At 34.0% G+C, this 20,306-nt stretch overlaps 1 protein-coding gene across 2 annotated transcripts in view; it reads left to right on the forward strand.

Annotated features, from left to right (window-relative positions):
- The window catches only part of LNPK (lunapark, ER junction formation factor), a 90,515-nt gene that overhangs the window by 18,346 nt on the left and 51,863 nt on the right, over positions 1–20,306 (forward strand). For both annotated transcript variants that reach the window (XM_082658480.1, XM_082658481.1), the window contains exons 5-8: positions 3,670–3,728; positions 10,584–10,624; positions 17,579–17,662; positions 17,745–17,796. In XM_082658480.1, coding sequence (XP_082514606.1) covers positions 3,670–3,728; positions 10,584–10,624; positions 17,579–17,662; positions 17,745–17,796 — 236 coding nt within the window. The remainder of the gene's footprint in view (positions 1–3,669; positions 3,729–10,583; positions 10,625–17,578; positions 17,663–17,744; positions 17,797–20,306) is intronic.

Consider the following 20,306-nt stretch of genomic DNA (forward strand, 5'->3'; position numbering starts at 1 on the left):
TTGTGGCATATTAAGATCACAACCTTTATTTTGTGTGTATTTGCCTACTATATTTTTTGCCCATTGTTTTATTTTCAACCTTCAAAAACAGTTTTAGGTGTCAGTTTACATTATAGGGTTGGTTTTTATTTTATGATCCAGTCTGAAAGTCTTTTTCTTTTGCTCTAGTGAGTTTAGCTCATTTACATTCATTGAGGTGAAAGATGTTGGTCTAAGTTTTGAAACTAATTTTCTATTTTGCTTTTGGTTTTTATACCTTAAATAGAAAATCTCTACCTATGTGGTATGTTTACTTTGCTTTGTCCCAGTTATTTGTAAGAGGTTTATGTGAGAGTATAGAGGCAAGTCTTCCTACATTTAGGCTATCTAGAATTTTCCTTACGATCCAGGATTTAGTATGTTAGTTTGTTCAGCTTTTATCCTTCTCCAGCCAACAGGGTTAGGCAACTGTGTATAAAATTTTTCATAGTACAAAACTTTTCTCCCCTGCTGCCATAGAAACAGAATATTCTTTGTAAATAGGACATTTCTGAGTGATTTCTCTTTAAGCCCTGCCTTTTCTGTTTCATTGTTGGAACCAAACTTAGGAGTTTCTGCCTGTAGCATGTGTATCTTATTCTCACTGTAATAAACATGAGTTTTAGGCTTTACACTTTGAGAAGTTTATCTTCCTACCTTTTAGTGAGATAAGCAGTTTTCCTTCTCTGCTTTTACTCTTTTGAGCCCCTGCATGATCTCCATTGTTTTGGAGAACACTTCCACATATTTTGAGGGTTGAGTTTTAGCTTATCTTAATTTTATCAGAAAAGGGATTTGTGTTTTTGTTTTTGTCTCCTTGCTGCTTGGATGATTTCTACGAAGAGAAGGGGGAAATGGAGATTATGCCAGTATTCTCAAAGTAGGAGTCAATAGTAATATCTTTAATATCTTCACAAAACATGTTGCTGTATTTTCATAAATTATATTTAATTATTGGGAGAGCAACATCTTTGTTGGGATAAGTAGAACACATATTCCTGAAGTACTTTAATTCTTTTCCTAAATTTTATTTTGAAGAATTATGTAAAAGAATTTCATTTAATTTAGCCTTAAGGAATAACTAACTCTATTATATTCTACCTTTTCAAGGCTTGACACTTAGAAATGTGTATTATTTGATAGCTCATTTTCTCCACCAGTAGTTCTGATAAAAACCAAAAGAAGAATTTGTTGTCCACAAAGGGAAGTTAGTGAGTTTTATTGTGAAGTAAGGGAGTATATTTCCATTCTCGTACTTTTTACACTTTGAAAATTATATATGCTTTAAAAAAATATACCATTTAAGAAAATTTACTGATTTTCTTCAGAATTTTAGTCATTATCTCTGTAACTCCTTCTCTTGTGTTCTCAGTTTTCTTTCCCTATACTTTTTTTCCTAAATCATCTCTCTCAGCTTGCCACTGTTTCAGGGGGCTTGCAATGGGGAAATATTATGGGACTTTTCTACTGTTGAAGGAGCATTTAGGGTTGTGAGCTGTATGTTTAACCTCTTTTCTCATCTCCCTTCCCTTGATAAGGACAATACCCAGTGTCTTTTTTTTAGTGCTTAGATAGTTGTCCAGGTACCATGTAGGAATCTGGTACTGGTTATTTTGGTATTTTCATATCATAAAAATAAATCATCACCATGTAAAAACATGTAGGGGCTTCACTGGTGGTGCAATGGTTAAGAACCCGCCTGCCAATGCCGGGGACATGGGTTGGAGCCCTGGTCCAGGAAGATCCCACATGCCAAGGAGCAACTAAGCCTGTGCGCCACAACTACTGAGCCTGCACTCTAGAACCCATGAGCCACAACTACTGAGTCCATGCACCACAACTACTGAAGCCCGTGTGCCTAGAGCCTGTGCTCCACAGCAAGAGGAGCCACTGCAATGAGAAGCCCGCGCACCACAACAAAGAGTAACCCCCACTCACCGCAACTAGAGAAAGCCCGTGTGCAGCAACGAAGACCCAATGCAGCCAAAAATAAATAAATAAACAAACAAACAACCCCCAAAATATGTACAAGTTATCTATTACTATATAACAAGTTGCCCCAGAGCTTAGTAGCTGAAAACAACAAATGTTTATTCTCTCTCACAGTTCTTCAGGGACAGAATATGGGAGCAGCTTAGCTGATGTTTCTGGCCCAGGGTCTTTTTTCATATGTAAATTGCAGTTAAGCTATTGGCTGCGCCTGTAGTCATCTCAAGGCTTACCTAAGGCTGGAGAATTTACTTCTAAGCTCACACATGCAGTTGTTGGCAGGCATCAGTTCCTCACTGGCTGTTTGCCAGAGACCTCGGTTCCTCACCAAATGGGCTTTTCTATGGAGTTCCCTGAATGTCCTCATGTCATAGCAGCTTCTCTCAGAGCGAGTAATCCAAGAGAGAGAAAGAAAGCAAGCGGAAGAAGAGGCCTGAGATGGAAACTGCATATTTTTATAACCTAATCTTGAAGTGACATGCTATTGGTCACACAGACCAACACTAGTGAGAGAGAACTACATAAAGTTATGAATACCAGGAGACAGGGTTCACTGGTGATGACCTTGCAGGCTAATTCCTAAGAATGGCAATGATATATTTCAGAGTGAAGAACTAATTTTCATACCTATTATCTGAATTTGCATTTAGATACAATGTATTTCTTTTATAAAATGATGGATAATGTTTGTATACTTATTCGGCCATGCTCTATGGAGAAGGGATTTTTGTTTTATTTACATTGAATTTAAGAGATGACCTGGACAAGTTTGTGATTAGGATCATTCTTTGATTTTCTTTTAATTCTTTTAGTATCATTTGACGACTTACTAATGCAAGGCCTAAAGAATTACCTTCATAAAATCTTTGAAAGGCGATGTTTAGCTAAATTTACTTATCAGTTATTTACTTGATGGTAAGATTTTATTTTTTCTCCAGATAGCTTATCCTATTTAGTAGAGAAGATCCCTCTAATATTAAATAACAGGGAAAGGGCTTCCCTGGTGGCGCAGTGGTTGAGAGTCCGCCTGCCGATGCAGGGGACACAGGTTCGTGCCCCGGTCCGGGAAGAACCCACATGCTGCGGAGCGGCTGGGCCTGTGAGCCATGGCGGCTGAGCCTGCGTGTCCGGAGCCTGTGCTCCGCAACGGGAGAGGCCACAACAGTGAGAGGCCCACGTACCGCAAAAAAAAAAAATAAATAACAGGGAAGGAGTAGCAACTTACATTTGTATAATGGTTTGGATTTGTAAAACATGTTTTTCCCTAACGTATGGGAATAAAGTTTTAGAGTTGATGCTTACCTAGAAAGAAGGAATTTTTTAATTTGTTCTTAATCTTTTGGAGGATTCATAGACTCCTTTGAGAATGATGAGGGTAATGGTGTCTCCAGAGAAATGCATTTATGCACACAAAGGCAATTTCACAATTTGGAGGGACCCTCAGGAGGTCCATGGATTTTAGATTGAGAACTCCTCCTTTGAAAGCACAGGTAAACTTCTGGTGGATTTTGAAAGAAAGGAGTGCTTTTTGCTTTTCAAAATACAAAGGGATACAATGTCCCTAACTCTAATTGGAAATGTGTGTTTGTTTTCATTTTATGTGTCTTCTAATTCTTGTATCCTAATGATGGTTTTTGTTTTTGAATTTTGCTTGTTCTATAGCATCTGGAGCATAAGAACGGTGCTTATTTTCTTCTTTTCCAAGAGAACAGAAAGAAATAGTAAGTTTAATTTTGAAGTTTTTATAAATACATTAAAAAACCCATCTTATGGTGCATTAGTTTGTAATTGAATAACAGGTTGTGAAATGGTATATTGAAATGACAACGTGGTAAATATTGAAGAGCTGTTTAAAGTATAAGAAAGGTTATGAATGATCAAACTGGTTCTGTTTTTCAGTTGTGTTATTTCTGTCTTGTCCATTTAGAATTTTTTTTTTACACAATACATAAAACAATTCATTTCTTTAAATGAAGAGAAATTATATTTATTAAATTATCTTTATAGAAAACATGTTATTATGGAGTAAAATATAGTTAAACATCTTTTGATTTATTCTATTAATTGCATCATTCTCTTCAGGCTCACAGCCCCTAGGCTTTTGTTTTTATTGTATGTAAATACAATATGTATGTAAATTATGACAATTTTCCTGTATTCTGTGTATGTGCAGATTTTAAAGACATTCAGGTCTTAAAACTATGAGTTATAATTAACCCAAGATATGCAAATTTCATTTTAAATGAACTTTACATGTGATTTTTTTTTCTTGTTTTAACTTTTCATTATAGAATATTTCAAGCATATACAAAAGTAGACTGAATAGTATAATGAACACTCATATTACCTATCACACAACCTAAACAATCATCAACTCCTGGTCAATCTTATTTCATTTTTACCCCTACCCACTTCTCCATCTCTGTTATTTTGAAGTATATCCCAGATATATCTATCCATAATGTACTTAAAAAATGTGTAAACAATGTACATTATTATACTTAAAAAAGAATTCTTAAAATTATAAAATATTAAATATAAAAATAATAAATTTCCAGTTATCTTACAAATGTCATTTGCTTTAAAAAATATTTTGTTTGTTTGACTCAGGATCCAAATAAGGTTTACACAGATACATGACTTTCAAACTGCCCTCCTCATGTATAACTTATCTTTGACCTAGTTACGATTCTGTGATCTAGACCGATGACCATCCCTTTTAGACACCCTTGACTCCTTTGCCTCTCTTTCCCATTCTGCTTGTCTGGCAAACCATACCTTGTTTAAATACAGTTATATGCTTAATCTGTGACTGGAGAAACCATATCCTGGTTAAAAACATTTATGTGCTTAGTCTATATCTGCAACAGGAAAACTAAATTTGTTAGAGGAAAATCATACAACATGCTGACTAGACTCACTTTAAATCTATGATTGCAAATACCAAATGTACACTCAACACTGCTACACAACCCTATTATAGTTCCCTAGTAAATTTACTTTTTTCTCTTTGAGAGTATTATTTGACACTGTATTTCTCCTCAAATCACTAATACCCACCACCATACCAAAACCCCAAAACCAAAACCAAACCAAACCAAAATAAAGCCAACCAACCAAATAAAAATTCAGAAGCCACAAATAAACAAAACTTCACAAAATCTACCAGGCCACTCTGACCTGATAGTCTCACTTCATGAAGAAAATAGATGTAAACAGGTGAGTGCTATCTCCACCACCAAAAACATAGAGTTTGCCCCATCTGTTACTCAGTATGCTGTCATCCATCATGGTAATTTGGAAGACCGACCTTGATCCCATCTCTGGCAAAGCCTTTCATTTATGCTCTGGATTCTAGATACTCTGACCATCTCATGAACTTTGCTCTTATAGTTATCCCTACCTGCATCTCTTTTGCATTATCTACTTGTATTGGCTTGTCCCTATTTGGCATATAATCCTGTCTCAATACAATCATCTGGGGGAAAAATCCCATCCTGACTCCGTATTCCCTTTAATTTACAATGCATTTCTCCCTCCCCTTCAAAGTTCTCTCATTTTTACCTCCAAAATTATCTTGAATATGACCACTTATAACTTTCTTTACTACTACTACAATTCTAATTCAGGTCATCTAACTCATCATCATCTGTTGCTGGCACTATTGCAGTGGTTTCCTAACTAGTCTATTTTTAAGGTATAAATCAGATCTTGTATCTCTCCTACTTAAATTCTTCTAGTGGCTTCCCATTGCAACCAGAGTAAAATCTGACCTTAACCCCAACTTTCTGGCTTATGTCTATTTCTCTAACTTCATCTCTTTCCACTCTCCTTTTTTCACCTTTGCTCCAGCCACACTAACCATCTTTTTGTCCTACAAATAAGGTTAAGTCCTCTGAACCTCAGTTTGCTAGTTTATAAACTAGAAACAAATATTTGTTTTGGCAAGACTGTTATGAGTTTTAACTGATAATATTATGTGTGAAAGCATATAAAAATTGTAAAGTGTTACATACATGTGGGCTGATGGTACTGATTTTTCTTTTCCAATTCCTGTTATTTTTTATTTTTCTTGCCTTTAAAATTTTACTTGCCTTGTTTAATGGGTTAGGACCCAGTATAATATTGAGTTGAAGTGGGAATAGCAGGTATCTTTGTCTAGCACCTGATTTTGGTGCAAAAGCTTTTAATTTTTACCATTAAGTATGATGTTTGCTGTGGTTTTAAAAAATATTGATACTTTTAATCAGATTAGAGAAATTAAGCTTATGGCATTGTTTCCGGTGATATTTAGTAATATAGTAGATGCCGGGAAGACAGGAAGAAGTTTAAAACAAATATGATCTTGGACCTCATGGAACGAACAAAATAGTGAAAAATATAAGAAAATTTATTTTAAAAGAGCCCTTGGAAACACTTCTCTAAGGAAAATGTATGAATATTTTGACTTGCAAGTAGGCACATTAGGACATGCTTATTATATAAAGGAGTTTTTTTGCTTTAAATTTTTATTTTACAGATCCTTTCATTTAAAAAAATTGTACGAATTCATTTGCATAGGTATTGCATGTAGATAAAATAGACTTCATAAGAGATTGTCTTGCAGTTTTACACTTCTTTTTAGTATAAGGTTAGGTACCATATGTATATATATTTATGTGTGTGTGTGTGTATATATATATATATATATTTTTTTAAGTCTGAAGCTACTGATCATGTCTTGCTTTTTGTTCTCTGTTAGTTGTATTTCCTTTGTTTTACAAGTTGGACCTAGTATAGATTCAAGTAAGGATTGGCAAACTACAGCCTGTGAGCTAAGTCCTGCCCACCACCTTGTACATCTCATGAGCTAACTAACAATGGTTTTTACATTTTTAAATTATTGAAAAAATTCAAAGAGTAATATTTTGTGACATGTTAAATTTGAATGAAGTTCACATTTCTGTTTTATTGGAACACAGCCACGTCCGTTCATTTATATGTTATCTGTAGCTGCTTTCATTCAATAATGGCAGAATTGAGTAGTTGTGACAGACTGTATGGTGCTCTCAACATTTCAGCCTATTGTAGGATGCACAACAAATCACAGCGACACTGTTATAACTTGACAGCATTTCACGTGCCATGTATATTGCTGTATTGTGACTATTTTATTTATTATTACCAGTGTACACTCATTATGTAAAAACAAGAAGAGAACATTGGACTTTGAATGTTGCACTTTTTTTTTTTTTTTTTTAACGGTACGCGGTCCTCTCCCGTTGCGGAGCACAGGCTCCGGATGCGCAGGCTCAGCGGCCATGGCTCACGGGCCCAGCCGCTCCGCGGCATGTGGGATCTTCCCGGACCGGGGCACGAAGCCGTGTCCCCTGCATCGGCAGGCGGACTCTCAACCACTGTGCCACCAGGGAAACCCTGAATGTTGCACTTTTAAGGCGCAATGGATTGTGGACTATTTTATTATCAAAACACAAAGCATTGTGCTTATTATGCAATGCCATTATAAATGTACTAAAAGAATACAAATATACATAGACTATCATGCTAAGTACTCATCATGATACTCCCAATGCACAGAAAAGCAATGTTAGAAAAATTAGAACTTTTTTTTTTTTTTTTTTGCGGTGTGCGGGCCTCTCACTGTTGTGGCCTCTCCTGCTGTGGAGCACAGCCTCCGGACACGCAGGCTCAGTGGCCATGGCTCACGGGCCCAGCCTATCCGCGGCATGTGGGATCCTCCTGGACCGGGGCACGAACCCGTGTCCCCTGCATCGTCAGGCGGACTCCCAACCACTGCGCCACCAGGGAAGCCCCTAGAAAATTTTAAATGGAATATCTCATCATAGCAGAATTTCTTCATAAAAATAAAAAGTGAAAATGGAACTTCAAAGTAAGTTTCTGAGTGGCTTATTTGTGAAGCAAAGAAAGCTATTTACCAATGGTGAGTTAATTAAATTGTGTAATTGCAGCAGCTGAAAAAATGTGTTTAGAGAAAATACTTGCTTGGCTAGTAGGCTTTTTAGCAAGAACAATTGCTTGAAGAATTAAGAACACTGGAAGCAACATAATTAACTTAAAAACAAGATCATTTAAAAAAAATTATTTCAAGTGATTGTCATTGGCTCTTTTTTTTTTGTTTTTTGGCCATGCTGCGAGGCTTGCAGGATCTTAGTTCCCTGACCAGGGCTTGAACACGGGCCGCCACAGTGAAAGTGCCGAGTCCTAACCACTGGAGTGCCAGGGAATTCCCTGTCATTGACTCTTGATGAGTTGACAGATGTTACTGATACAGCTCAATTGTAATTTATTTCAGAAGTCAGTACTGAACTTGAAATGACTGAAGAATTAGCCTCTGTGAACAGTCTGTGTAGAACACTCTGGGAGAGAATATTTTTAAAGAAGTTGAAAAAACACTAATTTAGTACAACCTGAAGTGGAATCTACTGAGATGTATTTACAACTATTGGTGGTAAAAATATGTGTGAAGCAGAAAGAGGCTTAGTGGATTAATTTACAAAGCTCATGAAACTGTAAGGTGTTTAAATTCTGTGATTATCCACTGTGTTATTCAACAGCAATGGACTTAATCATCATCAATTATGTGAACTTTTATCAGAAATACAAGCAGTTGGATGGATTAGTAGTAGTAGTAAACTTTTATTGTGATGTTTTGAGCTCAGAGTCAAGACTAAAATGTTTCTGAATGAGAAGAACCACCTTCAACCATTATGAATGAACTGGCTTTGGAAATTAGATTTTGCTGCAGACTTGATAATGGTTCTTAATGAATTCAACCTAAGAGTACGAGACAAAACAGTCCTTATATGTGAAACCTATACTGCTATAAAGTGATTTAGAAAAGCAAATAACAATTTGCTTTTGATGATGAAAGGTAATTTTTTAAAAAGTGCTATGAGAAGTTAAGAAACAAGATCTCCATTCCCACCCCGATTTGCAGCAGATACATTATCTGAGCTCAAACTGCGATTCCAGCAGTGTTTTTCAGACCTCATGCAAGTACAAAGGAAATTTCCATATTTCAAAATCCATTTAACTGGAAGTGATTAATTTGCAATGACATGATAAAAGGCAAATATCAAGAGAAGAATCTAAAGAATTTTATAAATGCCTTTCACACAGTGAATATGCTCAATTAAAATCATGTGATTGTGGATTGATTTCAATATTTAGCAGCAGCTATCTGTGAAAAAAATTTTTCAAAAATAAAATGTGTGAAATCTCATTACAGATAAACTAACAGATTGACATTTGTGATCAATTTTGAGGATGGGGGACACTAATTTTGAATCTCAATTAAGTGAAATGTTATCCCCCACCTACCCCTCCAGATTCCATTCTTTTCATTGGTAGACCTATGTTACAAAAAATTGAACTCAATTATTATTATATTTGAATTATGTCAATGAAAGTTTTGTGGAAATTTGTTTACTCCTTTAAAAGTGCTCACCTAATTTTGCCTTTTGGCCCATAAAGCCTAAAATATTTACTGTCTGGCCCTTTATAGAAAAAGTTTGCTGATCTCTGCATTAAAGGTTAGATATTTGGCTTGGTTTTATCTAACTAAAGATGACTATTCTCTTTAAAGAGGTCAGCAGTTTTTTCCCCCTTTCAGTAATTAGTCTGCTAGAACACTTTGAAAAAAATATATAGTAAAATCATCTTTTCATAAGTTTGTATTTCTTCGGATTTTTACGTAAATAGTATTATTTGAATTGGGTATTCAGATGTTTGCTACTCCAGAACTTCAATGAAAAGATAATTTTATTTGTAAATTTAATTAAACATTAAGAACAATTATTTGAATTCTATTTGGTAAAATGTTTAAATCAAGTTATAAGTCTTCTTTCCATCTGGAATAGTATTCTTATTTATACTAGTTCAGTATTTCTAGAGAAAAACTAGAAATCTAAAATAAATTTGTAAAGCAGATATTGACATTCATAAATTATATCCTTTGAAACGATTCTTTATGTTCCACCAATGCAACCTAACTAAACAGGCAAATCTTGGAAAAGTTTAATTTTGAAAAGTAATTGTATCCTCTTCCTTTCCAAGTCCCTCTTCAGGTATATAATACTATAGATTTTCAAAGGTTTCTTTATTAGTGCTCAATATCTTGAAGATCAAATAACTTAATAAAATATGTACTTCTTTATTCATAAATAAAGAGAACATTTTTATTACCAATGTATAAAAAATAATTGGTTTTAATTTTGTAAATTAATGTGGGTGGGATGTTGAAGGAGAAATAATAAAAAGTAATATTTCTGAAAACATTTAAAAAATATGTATCTTTTAAAATTTGGAAACGTGTTTTATTCTATGTAAAGTCCATTTTTCCACTCCTGAGCTTGTAATATCTAATATAAGCAAACATATAAAATATATATGGGTAAAAATTGAGATGACTTCTGTCTGTACACATCTGTGAGAAATTCTAAAATGAGACTGTTTTCTTGCAGTTCCTTAATGTATATCATTTGACATGATTTTTTTTCTTGTATCTTAAGTATCTTAATATCTGATTTAGTTTTGGTTTAAATCTTGTTTTCTAGATGAAGCATTGGATGATTTAAAATCCCAGAAGAAAAAAATAGTAAGTTAACTTTTATTTAAGTTAATTTATATAAAACTAATAAATTCAGAACTGAATAATTAATGTTTATATGTTGTAAGTAATGACTCTCCAAGGAACAAGTATGTTTTTAGATAACAGTTTAATGGTGAAGCTAAGTTATGAATATTTTTGCTAGTTAATAATGATTGACAGGAAAAGGTAGTTAGATGAACTTTTGAGAGTCTGAATGTCTATGTCAGTTGGAAGCTGAGAAGTAAGTAAATGAATCATTTTGGAGGACTAAATGAGGCAGAGTGGTAAAAAGTGGGTATCCAGATTTATTATTAGGGCCAAAAAAAGACCAAACATCATATGTCAGTTCTCAGATTTTCTTGACATAATAAAGCAAGGAGGCTCGGTGCTTTGTGACAGCCTGGAGGGGTGGGATAGGGAGGGTGGGAGGGAGGGAGACGCAAGAGGGAAGAGATATGGGAACATATGTATATGTGTAACTGATTCACTTTGTTATAAAGCAGAAACTAACACACCATTGTAAAGCAAAAAAAAAAAATAAAGCGAGGAGAGAGGGAATCAAGAAGATTGGTTGTAAAAAACAAATTTAACATGCAAAAAAAAAAAGGCCAAAGAAAACTGGGGAGAGAGAAAGAGAGTATTTTTTCTTTGGTTTCTTTCATTTTCTATCAGCAGTTCTGATCACATGGGTGTCTGTTGTGGGGCCAGTTAAATGCATCCTTCAGATGGGTTGGAAAGAGGAGGATCAAGAGAGAGGAAGGACTCTAGATATTTAGAGGTTGATATGTAATAGTTTTTTTTTTTTTTTTTTTTTGCGGTACGTGGGCCTCTCACTGTTGTGGCCTCTCCCATTGCGGAGCACAGGCTCCGGACAGGCAGGCTCAGCGGCCATGGCTCACAGGCCCAGCCGCTTCATGGCATGTGGGATCTTCCCGGACCGGGGCACGAACCCGTGTCCCCAGCATCGGCAGACGGACTCTCAACCACTGCGCCACCAGGGAAGCCCTGTAATAGTTTTTAATAAGTGGGTTGAACTTGGTGTTTGGCTTGAATTTACATATACTTTTTTCATGTAATTATTTTTGAAGTATAAGAATGATAATTGATAGGAGTATCATGTTATATGGAAACTTAATGAAATTTGATCAGATGCAAAATCAATTTAATGTATTTTAGTCTAACATAATGAGTAACAATTATGGATGAAACTAATAAAAATTATGAAGGTTAAGATTAATGTTAAAAATTGTTCTGTGAATTGGTAAGAAAAGACACTGGTCCTGAGGGATTTAAGTACCTGAAAAATAAAGAAACCTTAATTCTGAAAGGATTCCTTATCTTTTTTATTTGATGCCTCTTCAGTATTCTGTGAGGTATTTATCAAAATTGCATTGAGGGCTTCCCTGGTGGCGCAGTGGTTGAGAGTCTGCCTGCCCATGCAGGGGACACGGGTTCGTGCCCCGGTCCAGGAAGATCCCACATGCTGTGGAGCAGCTAGACCTGTGAGCCATGGCCGCTGGGCCTGCGCGTCCGGAGCCTGTGCTCTGCAATGGGAGAGGCCACAACAGTGAGAGGCCTGCGTACTGAAAAAAAAAAAAAAAATTGCATTGATACTTTTGATGGTCCTAAATTGAAACGTAGAAATGTTTCCATTGTATCTTATTATATTTCTGGCATTCTACACATTATGGAACAGCCAGAAATTCAAAGTGAGGAAATACTGATGGTTCTCAATAATATAGAAGTTGTGATGTGATTGGTTTGGTTTGCTGATGTGATAAAAAAAAGAAGAGCTGGTAGCCAAGCCTTACTTGTTGTACCAAAATGGAGAAATATTGATAAAAGTAGAAAAGACAAGGAGGAAGACAAAAGAAAAAAGAGAGAGAAAAAAAGAAGAAAATAAAAAAATTCTAAGTGATGAGAAGCTAATTCAATGTCAGTGGCATCACATGAACAGAAAACAGAATCTTAGAGAACATATGATTGTTGAAGAACTCTCAGTAGAGTAACAGAACAGACTTAGAAAATTCTTTGACAGGACAAACCAAGCTATTTACTTCTTTAATAGCCCTTGATGGAATCACAACATAAACGCTGCTCCATCTAGGTCTGACAGTTGGGAAACTCAGTTCAAGGTTCAATAGTTTTGTACATCTAAATGGTTCATGAGACATCAATATTACAGAATACTTCAGTATGGCATTTCTCTTGCAGTGGATAATTAAAGAAAAATAAGTTGGATGCTTTAACTCATTTTGTTAATTAGGGAACACAATTTGCATCGACTTGATTGCTTCTGGTTTCAGTACTGTTGCTGTTGCTAACTAGTCCCTTGCCTTTATTGCTTAAGCCCTTAACAGAGCTGCTTTGTTTGAGTTATACTTTGTTTAGAACAATAGGTGTTAAGGGTGAATTTGTAAGGAGTACAATGCTAGCTAATGATTGTACTGGTAATGAGAGGAAAAAGAAGGGACATTACTTTTGAGCAAAAGCGAAATGTAATCAAAACTGATTTTGTTCCTTGATGTTTAACTCTACATTTATACCTTTAAAAATGCTGACAGGAAGAATAGCCATTACTTTAAAAGTACCCAACTCCTAACCCTTCTCTTTCACTAAAAAAATGAATGTAAATTGTATTTACTACTTGAGGTGTTATTAAAGGTGGTTTCCTCAGGTATGCCTCTCTTTAATCTGGATAGATTTGTAATGTAATTTGTAATTTGTCAAAGTGTAATTTGTAACAATAAACATGAATTATCAATTAATTAAAATTACTTAGAAAGGAAAATGAGTGACACCGTTTTAAATGTTTTAAAACAATGTTTTAAATCTGAGAACTTAATGTAAGTATTTACTTACTAAAATAAAGCTAGGAATTAATCTTTAGTTACCTAAAAAACCTCCCAAGTCTGGTTGAGTACGTTTTGCCACTCACATTTTTTTTTTTAACTTTTAGTTTAAAACATGTCACTATTCAATAGATAATCGCTTTGTATCCATGAGCATCCTATCAAAACAGTTCAAAATCAAAATCCATCAAAACTCGAGTCAAAATGACCTCTTTAAGTGGCTTCATGAAAATGCTGTGCTTTTTTCAGAATAGTACAGGTGTTTCTATGTGGTAATTCCTTTCTGGCATTTCTCAGGCAATTTATATTTTTCCAAGTCCTGAGGAAAATCGGTTGAGAAATTGGGAACCTGGGAAAGAATTATTATAATTCTCTGAGAATTAAAACTTAACAATCACTACAAATGTTACTGGTTCAAAAGAATCCACTAGTGTCAGTTGAAAGCAAGAGCAAGAAATGCTGGCATGCTGAGCTGTAGGTTAATGTGGACATTTTAGGCAACAGGACAGGAGCACATAGAGGAGAAGTGGCACAATCTAATTAGTCTTGCTTTTGTGGCCATAAGTCTGTTTTATGGGCCCTGTCTCTTATTAATGGTGACTTATTCTTACAAATAAATGTTAATAAGTTTATATATATAGAATACTGTATACAAAATCCTGTGAGTGATATTCCATGAAATAAATTTTGGAAGCAAAATAAGTCCTTAAATTGGCAATTTTAGCATGTGATTCTGTGTGGGGCTGTTAACCTCACTAGAAGTTTCATGTTACATTTTTATATTACCCAGTAATATCTGCTGGTGTTTTCCAGTGTTTGAATATTCACTGTAGGCTACAGATCTTTGTAAATACTTTAACAGAAGAAATGCTGAGAGAGATGTTACTGTTATTGTAGAATACTCCTATATAAAGTCAGAAAATGATTTAAAATCTGAATTAGTAAAAACAATATTGATTTCAACAGCAAAACAAAATCAGGATAAACAGACAGTACTTTCATCATTTTAAAAATATGAGTTTAAATAATGCAACATGTACCCTAAAGCTGTGAATTGAAGATTCTTTTAATAATTTGACCAAAGTCAGTACAAAACACAAGACATTTTTCTACATCGGAATATTTGTTATGAAACAAGGATAAAGAGTATTGGATAGGGCAATTAATGCTTTGTGTGTTTTAAAATTTTATTTCAAGAGTTACAATTTAAATATTGTATAATTATCTTTCAAAATTAAAAAAATTGACATTTATTTTGTGTTAGTGTTCCCTTCTTTTAGTATCTTCTATGATGAAATTCTATATCAGGTAGAAATAATTTTTATATGTTCTCAAAATATATAATCTTGCCAAAATAATGTTGATTCATAATAAATAAGCAACCATGTGTTTATTATTCTTTTTAATTTTTATTTCTTTAATTTTAATTAATTTATTTTATTTTTAAAATTTTGGCTGTGTTGGGTGTTCGTTGCTGCACACTAGCTTTCTCTAGTTGCGGCGAGCAGGGGCTACTCTTTTGGTGCGCGGGCTTCTCATTGCGGTGGCTTCTCTTGTTGCAGAGCACGGGCTCTAGGCGCGTGGGCTCCAGTTGTTGCAGCATGCGGGCTCAGTAGTTATGGCGCACGGGCTTAGTTGCTCTGTGGCATGTGGGATCTTCCCGGACCAGGGCTCGAACCTGCATTGGCAGGTGGGTTCTTAACCACTGCACCACTAGGGAAGCCCCTATTATTCTCTTTTTTAAATAAAAAACTTTTAAACTTTTAGTATACTCATATCACAGAAAAACAATTCACTCTTTGTTACATCATTCATTATTATTTGAAATATGTAAAATATTAGGAAGAATACAGAGTAATTTGTAATTTAGGGAATTCTGAGAATTCAATTTCTCATTCCTGAATCCTGATATTAATACGGTGGGTATTTGAAAACACTGCTTGTTTCAGATCCACTCTGAATAACTGAGGTATCATTGAAGATTATGCGTTTTTGTGTTAGGTACTGGTATAGACTCTCCTACATTATTTAAATTGCATAACAGTGCTACGAGAAAGTGTTAATGTTTCTGCTCTACAAAAGGAGAAACTGAGGCTAACAGACTTGCTCAGTCTTTCTACAGCTAATTAACAATGGAGATGTACTTTGAACCCAGATCTTTTCTGATGTCATGGTTTCAAGTTTGTATTCTTCCCACTGATCAGATGTCTCCCTATTTATAAAACAAATTATTCACTTAAAATGTAGTAGGAATATATGTGTTAATTAAGCTATTACGTGAAAAAAGAATTTTTCAAAGTAAATGCAAAAGAAAAAGAGAATGGATTTGTATCTTTTGCTTTTTAAAATGTTTTTATTTAAGATACTTTACATGTACATAGACATAAACATGAATACTTGCTGAATGATGTACTAGGAATGGCAGTCGTTTAATAAAATGGCATTTCAGTTTTGACTTTTGTGTATTGTTTTAAAGATCACAGTTGTATCTAATCTTCTTTTTAAACCTACCAATAGTCTTACTCTAGAATTGTGCTGTACAAGTCAGTAGCCACTAGACCCATGTAACTTTTCAAGTTTACATTATTTAAAGTGGAATAAAAGTAGCTACAGTTGGGTTCCTCAGTTGCACAAGCAATATTTTAAGTGATCATTTATCACATATGGCATTGTAGCTACTCTATTGTGCAGATATAAACCACTTCCATCATTACGGGTAGTTCTATTGTTACAGCACTGGTCTGGACCATCAAAAATTAATTTGTAGAGATCAGGGATTCAGTTCTTTGCTGTTTCATGTAGATTATGTTGATTTGGGGATAGATTCTATCATGCCCTCTCTCTGTCCCCATCCCAAGTTTTTCCCCAACCCTAAAGTAGTAATGTTACAAACATTTTCTTTACATCAGAAATTTAAACTTGCTTGTTTGAGAATTTATCATAATTTTGAAATAGTTAGAAAAATATTTTAGTTTCACTAAACCAAGATTAGTAAATCATTCATCTAAGCACTTCTTAAGTGTTACATTGAGATTTTAATGAGGAATCTATTAACTATTGTGGCAGCATATTTTAAATTGTATTTTAATTTGGTAAATGTTCTCTGCTTTGCATTTTAAAATAAATGTCCTTTGGAATAAACATGACATTTAATGAATCTAAGTGGTCACTAAGAAGGAAAAGGTCCTCTTCCAAGTTTTGCAAAAGCATTTTTATTCTATATATTAACTATTCGTCATAACTGTGACTGTCTTGTACTAAAGTTAAACTTTTTCTGATATTGGGCTGTAACTGCTAAAATGATACTTTACTAGTGATTACTTTTTAAATTAAACCCACATATTAAGCCATAAAGTGACTTGAGTGCATTGTAAATAAAATTCTATAATAATGAAGTGCTTTAATTACAGTCCCTAGTGTGAGCATAGAACTCAGTAAAATCTTTACTTAAATTCTTATTATGTTCAGTTTTTCCCTCTAAAGTTGTTTGAATCTAAGTAAAAAATGGGGAGCTTCAGCTTTTAAAGTCATTTGAGCAAATTCCATGAGAGAGCATGGCTGTTCTCCCAGTTAAGTGAGTTTTCACTGCATTTTGCAGCAAGCTAATTGCTTCTGCTAATAAATAATCTAAAGTCGATGCTGACAGCAGTTAATTGGCACAGAGATTTTATTTTGTAAAGCTCTTGGCTAACGACCTTCTTTAAATTAATAGCATTAAGTACTAGGAGGAAATAAATCTGAGGAATTGCCTGTCATTTGCTTGTCATGTCTAATAACTTCCAATAATGATGGCTGATAGATTTTTGCACATTCCATTATTGAAGTTGGTGCATGTAATTATTCTCCTCATTATATGTAAACAATTAGCAATATTTGGTATTTCCTTGCAGTAAAGCTGTTAAATACAAGTAACATATTAGAGGTTAGAAGCCATTTTAAAATCTGGATTTTAATTATTTGAATGTGGAAGTCTTTCATGCTATCTGGGTATATTATGTGCTGTTTATTTTAAGCCTTTCAGTTGAATACTTTTTGAATAGGACTTATAAAAGTAAGTAGTGCATGTGTGTTTTAAAATGTGACAACTTGTGGAAATTTTTGTTTGCAGCTTGAAGAAGTCATGGAAAAAGAAACTTATAAAACAGCTAAATTAATTCTTGAAAGGTTTGATCCAGACTCAAAGAAAGCAAAGGTAAGGCTGTAATATCACTACTATTTTATTTTAAATTGCACATTGTAGTAGGTCACTGTAATAACATTATTGTATTTGACAGGAGCTGGAGCCGCCATCTGCTGGAGCAACTATAACTGCAAGACCTGGACAAGGTAAATAACTTTGTAGAAACTCCTGCTGCTGTTGGAAAGATCCATATTTATCCAAGTGAGTTCAAAAGTGTGATAGAGGTGTGAAAAACTTATGTAGGATGCTTTTATGTTAATTCGTATTTGGTAATTTGGGATATGACTTAAAATAGATGGCAATAAGTTTATTTCATTTAGATTTTATAGAAATATGTTGATGAGTAAAGATGTTATTATCTTTTGAGATTAAATATATAATTAGTTTTAATCTTTTGAAATTTAAGTGATTTCACCAATATTTTGTAAGTTTTTTTCCCCCCTTTAAATAAGAGTCTCCTGGAATATCTGCTATTATGAAAATTCTTACATTTTTATGATTTATTTTTTGAGGAATTTAATGAAGATTTTTGTCAAACTTGAATTCCTTCTAAAGTAACACTGTTAGAAAGAAAAAAAATATAATTTAGAAATGAGAAAAAAAATTGAATTACTGCTATATAATAACATTAACTCTTTCTTTTTGAGGTTATATTGCCAGATTACTAGTGAAACCATTACTATTATGTTATTATTTTAAGTGGTTACATAAAGTATGCCCAAGACTGGCATGTGAAAAGATATTTTTGAGTTTGCATTGGCTTCCTTTTTTGTTCTCTTCTCTAGAGTATAATAAAATAACAGGCATACCTCAGATATTGCAGGTTTGGTTCCAGACCACCCCAATAAAGTGAATATCGCAATAAAGTGAGTCACACACACTTTTTGGTTTCCCAGTGTGTATTAAAGTTATGTTTACACTATACTGTAGTCTATTAAGTGTGTAATAGCATTATGTCTAAAAAAATGTACATACCTTAATTAAAAAATACTTTATTGCTAAAAAATGCTAACCATCATCTGACAATGCAGGGTTGCCATAAACCTTCAATTTGTAAAATTCATTTTGTGAAAAAACTCAGTATTCCCAAAGTACAATAAAATGAAGCAAATAAAACAAGGTATGCCTGTAGTTTGTAAGGCTTTTGTTGCTATATGGAATATACTTACAAAATTTAACTTCTACTCTTATAAATCATCGGAATTGGAGCCTGGTTTTTAAAGTTAGGGTGACATTTAGAACTTCGAGAAGTCAGTTCTTTTATAAATATCCACAAAGACCATGGGTACTAAATAAGCCATAGTAGTTTTAGGTATTCTAATTGGCGGAGGTATGTGGGAAGAATCCCACTGTTTCCCATCTTTTATAAGTAGGATTCTGGTTTATAGAAATATTAGCCTGCTCTTTTGATAAATGTAAAAGTCTATCAAAAGTTATGTAAAAGTTTAAATATGATTAAAATAAATTAGTCATAGAGAATTCCCTGGAGGTCCAGTGATTAGGACTCTGCCCTTCCAACTGCACGGGGTGCGAGTTCAACCCCTGGTCAGAGAACTAAGATCCCACAAGCCACGCTGTGCTTCCGAAAAAAAGAAAATTAGTCATAGATACTTGCAATGTAACACCTACTTTCATAATCAGTTTAAATTTTTCTATAATTTATACTTCTTACTAGTAATTATAAATTTTTTTTTTGGCCTGAAGGCCAGGTTACTATACTTTCTACTTGTATGACTGGTAGTAACTTTTCAAAAGTGCTTCTTGAATAACCTTAGTGAATATATTTTTAAAATGTGATATTTTGCAGAAAGCTGTTGCTGTTACTTTAACAAAAATCTGTTCTCTCTTATTAAAAAAGAACAGATGTATGATGCCCTTTATTGACATTCTTAAGCATTTATTAATATTAGGCAACATTAGTTCCTTTAAGAATCTAAACTTATCTCTCCTTAGAAACTTTTGAAGCCCCAATTTTTTTCTTCTGCTGTCATATTGTAACTATAGAAAAACCACTTCTGGTCTCTCTACTTTGGATTCCTGCAGCACTGCTTTTGGATATTCTTTTAGGGAGAATCAACATTTAGCTATAATATAAATGAATCATTCACTTCAAAGAATGTATTAAATAACTCTTATGTGTAGACATCATGGGGAATAAAGAGATGAATGTAATATGGTTTTTGACCTTAAGAAGCTTATAACCTATTTTTTTTTAATATTTCTTCTGGGGTACACTATTCTAGTATTCCTAACTTTTCTGGGTCTGTAAATATTAATTGCTATTTGGAATTTTTTCCCCTATTTAAAAAAATTCTAAACTGTATCTCAACTTTATTCTACTTTTTGAGAATTATAATTTAGTTCCTTGTTTAATTTGATCTTGTTATTATAGGTAAATTCGTCATACATTTTATTTATGTTTAAGTTCTGTGTTTCTGTGAGTTTAAAATTGTCTTTATTTCTTTGCTTTGAACCATTGTTAGTCCGTCAGTCCCTCCCTCCCTCCCTCCCTTCCTTCCTTCCTTCCTTCCTTCCTTCCTCACTCACTCCCTTTCTCCCCAACACCTTCTTCTCTCCCTCCCCCTTTCTTTCCTTTTTGTTTCTTTCACCTATTTCTGAACTTAAATAAAAGAAAAGGGAAAAAAATACTAAAGGA

This window comes from Grampus griseus (assembly GCF_964374135.1).
Source record: "Grampus griseus genome assembly, chromosome: 7".
Classification (NCBI taxonomy): Eukaryota; Metazoa; Chordata; class Mammalia; order Artiodactyla; family Delphinidae; genus Grampus; species Grampus griseus.